The sequence below is a fragment of the Poromitra crassiceps genome (assembly GCF_964638095.1).
Source record: "Poromitra crassiceps genome assembly, chromosome: 25".
NCBI classification, from domain to species: Eukaryota; Metazoa; Chordata; class Actinopteri; order Beryciformes; family Melamphaidae; genus Poromitra; species Poromitra crassiceps.
The window spans coordinates 7847190-7857979 of record NC_139649.1 but is presented as its reverse complement, the minus strand read 5'-3'; the positions used below and the strand labels follow the sequence as shown (position 1 = coordinate 7857979).

Sequence of the window (10790 nt, the reverse complement as noted above, 5' to 3'; positions counted from 1 at the left end):
TGGGGATGGACTGTTGGGTTTTTTGTTTTAAGAGAAGACTTGCTCTTGAACCCATTTACTCTTCCCTCTGAATTCCCTGGTCTTTGTCAGTGAGTAGACCAGAGGGGAGACCAGACGACTGGCCTGAGAAATGCTGTCAGAGAGTCTATTTGTCTTTGGTTACTTAAAAGTTGGCTGTGGCTGCCGAAAAGGGAGGGGGAAAAGAGACTGTGCATGGGCTGCAGCACTCTCCTCCTCCTCGATTAATCATTATGAGTACAGTTTTAAGAGAAAAGGTGTACATTCTCTGATTCCAGCTTCTTAAATGTGAATATTTTCTGGTTTCTTTACTCCTGTATGACGACAGTAAACTGATATTATCTTTGAGTTGTGGACAAAACAAGACATTTGAGAGCGTCATCTTGGGCTTTGGGAAACAACACTGATCGTCATTTGCTGCCATTTTCTGACATTTTATCGACCAAACGACGAATCGATGAATCGAGAAAATAATCGACAGATTAATCGATTATGAAAATAATCGTTAGTTGCGGCCCTAGAATGATGAATCAATTCAAATAAAACTGTTTTCACAGTATGACGACTTGACGTGTCATAATTTGATTTCATATTGTCATCTAACCTAATCCCCCGTGCATGTTTTGGAACGACGGTGAGGAAGAGGAGTGCGACATACTCGAGGAACTCGGTGATGTACTTCCTGCTACACTTGGACCACATCCAGGGGTTGGTGTTGTAGTTGAGCGTGGGAGCCATGACGTGCTGCTGGATCTTCACGCCGTCCTCTTTGCACTTGTTGCTGTCGTCATGGGGCATGTTGAACCTGGCAGAGAGAAGATGGAAGAGAAAAAAAACACAATTTTGTTCAGATTTGATGAACGGCCACACCGACGCTCCACGTTTACAGAGTATCCCTCAGACTATCACAAAACATTACCTTAATAGAGACGTTTTGGAGAGTTGCCCAGATATGTCTTTCTTTAAGTCACTTTATTGCTCGTAGTTTATGCGCCGCAGATGTACAGCTCTGCACGGCTGAGATAAATCTGAACTAAGCCTGTAGTAATGGTGACGAGTGGGGATACAATGTGCGTCTGGACGAGCCTTTAAAGACTTCATGTTATTGTTTCTCAAACCAACCGTGACATTTACCCTAATGGAAAAAAAGAACTTTATTTGTGTTTTTGATGTGTTTCATTTGCTCGGGCACATGTGGTCGGCGCATTATTGGCTTTGGGAAAACCATTTTCGAAAACAATACAGTACTTTTTGCAGAGGCCTGCCTCGTGGCGGGGTATGTGGAAAGAAACCAGCGCAATATGAAGTTATATGAATAATAGTCATTGGACATAGCGCAGGGATAATTTGATTTGAGCTGAATGACTCCAAGGGAAACGTATAATAAGACTTTCGGCTGGCTGAGGAAATAGAACCCTTGAGGTTGCTGTTGGACAGGTACAGCACAACGCTGCCCAGGTCCGTCCCTCGGTGCTACTCGGCACCGCGCACGACAGGTACCGCACGGCACCGAGCTCCACGGCTAAGCAGTCTTCCAGCAATGTTGTCACCACCTGACGCGGATCACAGTGGAATTCAACAATCCCCACCTTTTGTACCAGTGTGTTAGAAAGGAGCATTTGTAAAGAGATGGTGAGGGCTGTAACAGTCTCCTCCAGTGACGTAGCAGGCTAACTCCAGATAACAGTCTCCAGTGACGTAGCAGGCTAACTCCAGATAACAGTCTCCAGCCACGTAGCGGGCTAACTCCAGCTAACAGTCTCTGCAGCGTGGCAGGCTAACAACTCCAGCTCCAAATGACTTTGGACAATGCAGAAATTGCAAAGAAAGGGGGCGATGGGCACCATCACCAACCCTGGGGGTGGGAATCTAGTTCTTACAATGGGGTTTTTTCTGGTTAAGTCGTGAGAAGCCAAGTCCTTGGACTCAAATGTTCTTTCCCTCCTCTCTTTCAAAAGGTAGCGGAGATGAGGATTAAGAGATGTAATCAGAAACAGAAAAAAGCAAGACAAAACATTTGGGTAAACAATAAGAAATGAATGGATGTTGACTGTTAAAGGAAAGTGATGTCGTTTAAAAAAAAAAAAGCCCCGAACACCCCCCCCTTGTCAAGGATGGTTGGATTCCTAGAAAGACTTTTGACACTTTCTAAGTGAAGCCAGTGCCTCCGCCAGCTACGAGTGATTACCGGGCTTAGGGTAAACAACACTCAATAAATGGGAACAGGCAGTGCTCGCTTACACATGGCCAAGCTCATGGGCGATGGTGAACGCGGTGCTGAGTCCATTGTCCTCGCTGATGCTGCAGCTCCTGTACGGGTCACACACGGTCCCCAACTCTGCAAGTCCTGAAGAGCAAAAGGGTCATTTTCATATCCATCATCATCATCATCATCATCATCATCATCATCATCATCATCATCTCCATTGTTAGCATCACTACGATCATCATCGTCATATAATTCATAGATGGTGATCTTGATGGTGGTAAGTCTATCTTCTCATTTTAGAAAGATCCACTTACCTAAAGTGTCACACTTATCCCTTGCTCTGCAGATGTCCTGCCTGTGGTGAAGACAAGATAATGACTCATTGTCTTATTCTAATAATTATGGAAGCAATGACCGTAATAAATAACCGTCATCATTTTCCTCGTAGTACCTGGTGATGAGGATGGCAGTGTCGTGGTGCGAGGGGTGGTTAGTACCTGGTGATGAGGATGGCAGTGTCGTGGTGCGAGGGGTGGTTAGTACCTGGTGATGAGGATGGCAGTGTCGTGGTGCGAGGGGTGGTTAGTACCTGGTGATGAGGATGGCAGTGTCGTGGTGCGAGGGGTGGTTAGTACCTGGTGATGAGGATGGCAGTGTCGTGGTGCGAGGGGTGGCTGTCGTCCAGGAGGTTCTGGCTCTGCTGCCAGATGCAGAAGTTCTTTAAAGTGGTCTGTGCATTGAAGGAAATGTTTGGGCCATCCTGAGAGAGAGAGAGAGAGAGAGAGAGAGAGAGAGAGAGAGAGAGAGAGAGAGAGAGAGAGAGAGAGAAAGGGTGGGAGGGAAGGAGAGAGAGAGAATGAATGAATTCATTCATTCATTAACAAATAAAATGTGATGTTGTCATTCTAAGATGCGAGCACTACTGGAGATTAAAACCAATGCCGTAGTCTTACCAGCTCGTTGTTTATGATGACTAACTTTACAATCACAATGTTAATCAGATTGCCAATGCTGGGGTCCTTGTAGATGGAAGACACCTGAATGAGAGAAACAAAGTATGAATCCAATGAAAACACTGCTCATCAAGGTCAACAGATCAAAATAGTGCAACACAAACGTTGTGGGCAACATAGAACCCATTTCAATGTGACCCGGTATCTGATCCAGGGGGGAACTCTGTACCTCAGACAACCTTTCTGCACTTTTAAGCAAAGTAGCACGGGGATTTGGCTTGATTGGAGAGAGATTCTCCGATAACGGTCTGAGTCCCTGTGGAGAAGGCAGACTTCGCCAGGACCAGAATATAGGTCATCGCAGCCTCCGCCTCCGGGGGCTGTCGGATACCCAGACGCCTGCGGAAGCCAGCATTTGAAGTGGCCAGGAGGAGTATGCGGCCTGTGTGACATACCTGAGCTTATTTTTTAACATTCATCAAAGCTGACAGACAGGCTCTACCTCCAGCTGCCCTCTGGTGCCCCCCCTCCTGGACGTTTGAACGCGTTGTTTACCCCTGCCCTGCACTGCCCTTTCCCTCCCACGGCCCTCCTCTAAAGGCAGGCCCGACTGACCTGCAGCATGAGCAGGGCAGCAGAACACACACACACATACAGTTAGTACACAAATACACACACACACACACACACGCACACACACACACACACACACACACACACACACACACACACACCGCTACAGTCTGTCCACAACATGTGTCCACACAGACACAAACACAAGCGAGCAATTTGTGCCAGCAGCAGCTGCGAGCGAGGGCATTTAACTGAGCAGAACTTATCATGGACATTAAGGTTCGGATGCAGTGCAGCTGTGAGGGCTTTCCAACTGTCTGAGAAGAACTTACAATGGACATTAACGTTAATATGTAGTGCTGGAGGTTGCTGCCGTGATGCTCCACCATTTTGCTGTCGGCCACCAGCATGACTTCAACGAAGCGCGGGTAGGAGAGGAAACGCTTTGCTCTCCTGTGAGGTCCTCCTGAGTCACCACCACCATCACCACCACCACCACCACCGCTGATGCTGTCATTTGATGGTCCAGCGCCGCCACCACCGCCGCTCTCCGGGCCGGCCAAGGCCCCGCTGGCCAGCCCGGCGCTCAGGGACTCCAAGTCGTTGAACATGCCACCGCTGACCACAGGGGGCACCGGGCCGGACGCGGCGCCTGCCCCCGCCGCCGCCGACCGCCTCTTCAGCATGCGCCTCTTGTGCCTGTGTTTGTGTCCTGGTGGAGAAACAGATAGAGAGAGCCAGAGGGTTATGGAGTCAGTGTGTGTGTATAATAAATATTCAAAGATGGATGGATTATGGCTGGTGGGTTTTAGTCAGGGTATGACTCAGTGGTTTGCCGTGACGTGAGTATGTGTTTAAAATGAAGCCACGGTTGTAGCTTTAGGACAAGAGGTTCTCAAATGTTTTTCAGCCAAGGACCACCTTACGAGATAGAAAATATACCGGGGACCCCCCTCATTCTGATTCGTGATTTTGGGCTAAGCTTAATTGTTTCCATGGTAACGTGCTTGACTTTTAAATTGATAGGTTCGTTAGATTAGAATGTCATCCATGAACCATTTTAGATTTAAAGCATAAAATATTTCCATTGAACTATGAAGCTTTTGTAAAAAAAAATATATATATATATTCCCCCACCCCCCCCCCCTGAAAACTTTTCGCGGACCCCCTGGCAAAGTGCCAGGGGCCCCTGGGGGGTCCCCGGACCTCCATTTGAGAACCACTGGCTTAAAAGGTTGCTGCGGGAGATGCATGAGGTGAGTGTGGAAGTGTGTATTGTTCAAATATGTTGCTCTCTCCTGTTTGTTTATTGTTGCTGCTGAAAGTGGGCTGACAAACGAAGACAGCCCGGAGCCGCGTGTTCCCTCTCGCTCTGTCAGAAGAGGGCAGGGCAGGGAGTTCATGCTAGGTAAACCTGGCACCCAGCCAGGAAAAAAATGGAGGACAAGCCGCACACTCCAAAACGAAGGCGGCGAGCCAAGAAGCGGGCGGCACTTTAACAACCGCTCAACATTTAGATGGAATGTGAAAAAAAGGTCTGATTTCAATCACGGCATGGCAAGCACATGATTCTGCTGAGTGCCCCTCGTTTCTGTTGTCTCAGCACATGTGTGCAGTGCAGATCTCCGGGGTCCGGACCACCTCTCGTCCGGACCACCTGCAATGCAACACCGCTCGCTTATACAACAACAGCACCAGGCGGACTGCAGCACGAAAGTGGATCTGGTGGTTTGCAATGCAAGTGATTCACGAGTCGAATCAGAAAGACGCTACTTCCACCACTTCAAAAAGCTACATGGCAACACAGGGGCACAAAGGGGGTTTGTATAAGGCTGACTCATGCTATATAATCATGTTAGGCCAAAAATGCCTCGTAATCAAATATATATGGGGTCATATCAGGCCATGATATCAGAAACACACACACACACACACACACACACACACACACACACACACACACACACACACACACACACACAGTATATGCAATGCAACCCAGAAACACACATACGTCATGTACACAATACAGAGGACACCCACACAATAAACACACACACACACACACTCTGACAAAACAAGCATCTGCAGAAACATATCCAGCAGAGAAAGAAGATATAACCTAGATTGAATGTCTTTAGTTGTGATCACGTAAACGCTTTAGGTCGACGTCGCTTTGCTTCTTAGTATCTATACAGTTTACGCTGACTCTTCAGGGCAGCGGGGCCATCTGACTTGTTCTTATCAAAGAAGCAGAGGAAGTGCAAGAGTCAACAGGAAGCTGAGGCAGTCAACTGAGATGGGTTGATACAAGAGTGAACTTCCAAATGACTCTTCCTGTGCGAGAGAGAGCTGGAAAGCGTCCGCAGCAGCAGCGTACCGCGGTCGCTGTAGGCGCTGCGCTGTGTGCAGGCTTTGACACGACGTGACGTGACGACTCACTACGTGGCTGGCACCGGCACTGTAGCAGAGGCTGTTGGAACAGCTCCCAAAATAAATGGCATGAGATGCATCATTTTATGTTGAAATAACGTCAATCGTGCGCTATTATTACTATGACGCTATTAGACTCCTTTTTCATTTCAATGCTCCACTTTTCTATGATTTTAAAGATTCGGGGCACTGCCGAGCTAATTTCCCCCTTTTATCTCTGCTGTTCAATATCCATTCATAAATGCTAAGCTCGACAGCTCTGCGCCGTTTAATCAGATCTAACACGAGAGCGTCACTGTGATAGCTCAGTTACTATTATTACATAATGGCTTCCTGTTGCGCTTCGTGCTGGGGACGTCAGGGACGATGATGCTGGGCAAGATAGCACGATGACGCCGCGTAAAACGCCTGTGGGAACGCATGAAAGAGGCAGATCATCAGAGCTGCCTTCATCTCAACGTATCGATACAGACACAGAACACACGCCCACTCACTTACACACACACACACGTACAAGCACATGCTGTCACCTACACACACAGACACACACACACACACACACACCGGTTTGTTTACACACAGATGCCCCTGGGAGTTCTGTGGTCATTGAGTGAGTGAGTAGTTGCAGTGTGCTGGGCAGCCAGAAGGAGGACAGTGTGTGAAAGTTTACTGGAGCAGATATTGCAGCCAGCTGACCGGCCGGACTAACTCACTATGACGTCTGAATCAACATTGTGTGTGTATGGCTGCGTGTGTGTGTGTGTGTGTGTGTGTGTGTGTGTGTGTGTGTGTGTGTGTGTGTGTGTGTGTGTGTGTGCAGGCGTGTGTTTGTGTATATTTGTGAGGACCCCGCCTGCTTACAACATTGCACGCATGTGTGCCATAACTGATCATATCATCATACCTGAAGTGTCACAAGCAGCGTCCTCCCCGCCGGATGCCTGTTTCTTGGGCGCACTCTTCCTGTATACGATATGAGGTTTTGTGTGTTCTTCTTCATAGTGCTCTCCTCGGTAGCTGTGTAGTGGCTCCACAAAATACTCCCCTTCTAGAGACCTGAAAGTGCCAAGCTGGATACAAGGGAAAGGCATAGGATGATTAGTGTATTTTTATATTTTGTAATAATTGGTGTACCAACACTAAAGTATATGGTTTCCTGCTATGCCATAATCAGATGGTGAAATAGCCTATGTGAATTTGCGTGCACCATAATGGGACCTATGATGCCTATCAGAAGAACAATAAGTTGTTGCTTTCTTGGCGAGCCTGATGGGAGCCTGGAGCCTGGTTGCATTGCGCGTGGCACAGGTCAAATATAGCAGACGAGGACGAGTGCCAAGTTAAGCAAATGTGGAAAAGGTGCTCGCTCCTTTTGATGTAGGCTGAGCTGTTGAATTGGCTGCCTGGGCTGTATCTACTTGGGAAAAGCTCATGTCAGCCCGGGAAGCTTAGACTAGTTGATACACTCATGTTTTGGCAGTTGGCTGACATATAGTCATATTTTATAGTTAATCCCAGATAATAATGTAGCCTGTGGCAAAGATGACCATTAGGAAGACTTCATTCACTTCTGCTGATTGTGGCAACATTTTGCAGCAGGGTGGTCTGGTGGTAGGAAAGACCATCCTTGGCTTGAATCCCTATACTAGCTTCAGGGTGCTGCTCTGTGGATCACCCTGACCTCTGGCCTCCGCGGAGTTGGCAAGCCAGAGGAGAATTTCCCTACAGGCACCCCACATTATTTTATGACATGATCAAATATAGTAGTGGTCACCAAAAGTATTGCATATCTTGTAATAAATGTGTCCTTAGAGCTATCTTCAACAGATGATTGATGGGTCATAATGTCAGTTCAACTCCCTAAAGCTCTGTTAAAGCTTCCATGATGAAGATGATTTGTCATTTGGGAAGACATTGACCTCTGCTGATGATATCCACATGGGTCACCTCGCTGCAATACCATATAGTCAGCGCAGTGTATTTGTGCTCCTCGCACTAAAAAAACGCCTGCTTCAGCACGCCAGCAAACCGGATAACTCGTGATGACGTCAGCACCACCCGTACTCCCGCTGCACGGGCGTGCGTAAAGACGTCACCAAAACTACCGGGACAGAGAGAGCAGACCCAAACGTGGGAGCATCGCTGCTGGACAGGACAATTTATGCAGTTATCATATCAGAGCGAGCTCTGATATGATAACTGCATAAATATCTAAAGATATGGAACATGTCATACAGTCTTATTCTACTTATTTACAAAGCAATGTATTTGTTTACAAGTGAATTCAATAAAACTGAAAACTGAAACAAATGTATTTGCATTGGAAAGCTGACTTACAAAGACCCGCCCCCCCCTTCCTTTTTTATTGATTTTGTATTGTTTTTTTGTTTAACTTTAAGACATTAGCCTACTGTTAAGTCAGTGTGTTTTTTCTTCTTCTTCAGTTATCAACCAAACAAAAACAAGCAATCGGTGCGCAAAGTTGGAAAGACTTTGTGCCAATTTGGTAAGCAGCGCGCAAAGTTGGAAAGGATTTGTGCAAATTTTGTTCAAAATTCCAATTCCCCCATGGGTGAGACAGCCTTTCGAGCAACCGCTTGGTGTGAGCGCAGTGATGTGGACTGGCCGCCGCTAAAGACCTGGCGATCGTAGAGCCATCACATGCATGTGTGGAGGCTGTGGGTAACGGTGCGTAAAACTCACCAGTCCGGCGCACAAACTGATGACCGCGGCGTGTTCTGCTTGAGCATTCACATGTCCTTTATAGAAGCAGTGCTTTAACTCCGTGTCCTCCTCCTCCTCCTCCTCCCCATCTGGTGAAAAATCCGTTATGTTACCTCCTCCCCTGGGTACTCCAAGTATTGTCACAGTGTAGAGAGGTGCTATAAACCCCGAATCCAGCGTGAGGTTGAGGTGATAGTTCTGTCCGAAAGCAGATATCCTGTAGTGGATATTTGGCGAGGCCCATTCATCCGTGATATTGCCGGTGGCGCTCTCGTCCAAACTTCGTCTTTTCCTCTTGAAGTGCACAGTGGTAGGGAACTTGTCACCGGCTTCATTCACTCGCACCGGTGTTACAATCTCATAAGCGCCGATCTCCTCTTTTACTGGGGAATAAAAACATAACAATCACAGCACAATTCAGGCTTGAGAGTTTCAATATCATAATAATCATTAAATGCATGCATGAACGACAGATTATAGGCATGTGTTTGAGGAAGGTGGAGTTGAATAATTAGTTGCCTTTGCTGCACCACGGCAAGGAGAAAAAAACCGTTCAATAAACTTTAGGTGTCCAGGCAGAAAGCAGAGCAAGTCATGTGCTTATACTGATCCTGGGTGGAATCCATTCATTCAACGCACAACGGCAGATAGGCTACTTTACCTTTGCTTGTATTCAAGAGTAATCTCCCCGTAGATGCGACCACGTTCAAGAAATCAGGGAATAGTAGGAACCCCAAGCCCCAGAAGAGCACATGCATGATTGTCCACGTTCAGAGGAGAGCGGCCGCTGCTGGATTCCTGTAATACTGTATCCCTCCGGTTTACTCCCGGCTTTCCGCCTCCGGTCCGCCTGCTGCCGGCACATCCAAGTGGATTTTATCCGCGGCTCTTGTGTGGATGGTCTCTGGTCGGTGAAGTACAACACTGCTGGGAGGAGGAGGACGTGAGTGCGTCGCGGATTCCCTGGCGAACATGCATACTGCAGAGAGAGGGGTGGGCTGCTCTCAGTCAGACAGTGCGATGGGCTCCACACTGCAAGGCTCTGGACCAGGCTCTCTCCAACAGCAAGGGGCGGGCTCAGCCAGGCAAGGTACTTGGTGCTGCAGCCAAGCCACTCCCGTTCCATACTGTGTAGTGACAAGGGTGGCAAAACTTGATTCTGATCCTGTAGTAGGCCTATGCTAATTTGTCAGTAATTGAACTGTGCAGATAGTGCATGAGCATGAGGGGCCCTACTGTGGGGCCCGTTCAGTCCACCCAAGTGCCCTGGGTTCATGGAGTAGCCTAGTAGCTAGCCTAGCCTAATAATGTAAATATGTGTACATTTACACTTTTATGCAATTAGTAGGGTAGTAGTTAACCCAGCTATCTGAAATAGTTTTACATGGAGCAGGTTTGGGTATGGGTGGATGGATACTAGACAGGGCAGTTTCACACAGTACAGAGCAGAGTGGTGACCGTGGCAGTGAGGTGGCGGGGCCCAGATGAATGCTTGCCCCGGGGCCACTAACGAGATAATCTGGGCACGGCTGTAGGCGCTTGGAAGTTCACGGGATCATCACAGAGTTCCAAAATGCAAGCCGACAACCTAGCCATATAGTGATTTGAGGTCTTCAGTAGGCGCTGGTGAGGGCATTGTTTAGGGATAATGGTAGGCCTAATGGTTTTATGAGCTATAGCATCCTCCTGGGCAGAACAATGTAGCCTGTATGGGATGCCGTTGTAGGTGCCTTTGTTATGTGGGAGATCAAAGACAGTGGGGCTATCCAGTCCCTCTCCCTTCTCTACAGTGAGAAATGCTATACCCCACGTGCCCCCTAAACTGTGAATCAAAAGTTACTGGTAGTCAAAAAGCCATGGAATTTTACATTAGCACAAAA

The 10790-nt window shown here is 47.7% G+C and overlaps 1 protein-coding gene across 1 annotated transcript in view; it reads right to left on the bottom strand.

The window, feature by feature from the left end:
- Positions 1–9711, bottom strand: part of adamts9 (ADAM metallopeptidase with thrombospondin type 1 motif, 9) — a gene marked incomplete at its 3' end in the record, with an annotated part of 38555 nt that extends 28844 nt beyond the window's left edge. The window contains exons 1-9 of the mRNA XM_083661024.1: positions 9572–9711; positions 8890–9293; positions 7091–7256; positions 4086–4465; positions 3181–3264; positions 2863–2987; positions 2542–2582; positions 2260–2365; positions 677–823 (exon numbers count right to left, since the gene is read on the bottom strand). Coding sequence (XP_083517150.1) covers positions 677–823; positions 2260–2365; positions 2542–2582; positions 2863–2987; positions 3181–3264; positions 4086–4465; positions 7091–7256; positions 8890–9293; positions 9572–9668 — 1550 coding nt within the window. The 5' untranslated portion in view covers positions 9669–9711. The remainder of the gene's footprint in view (positions 1–676; positions 824–2259; positions 2366–2541; positions 2583–2862; positions 2988–3180; positions 3265–4085; positions 4466–7090; positions 7257–8889; positions 9294–9571) is intronic.
- Between the last annotated feature and the right edge of the window lie 1079 nt (positions 9712–10790).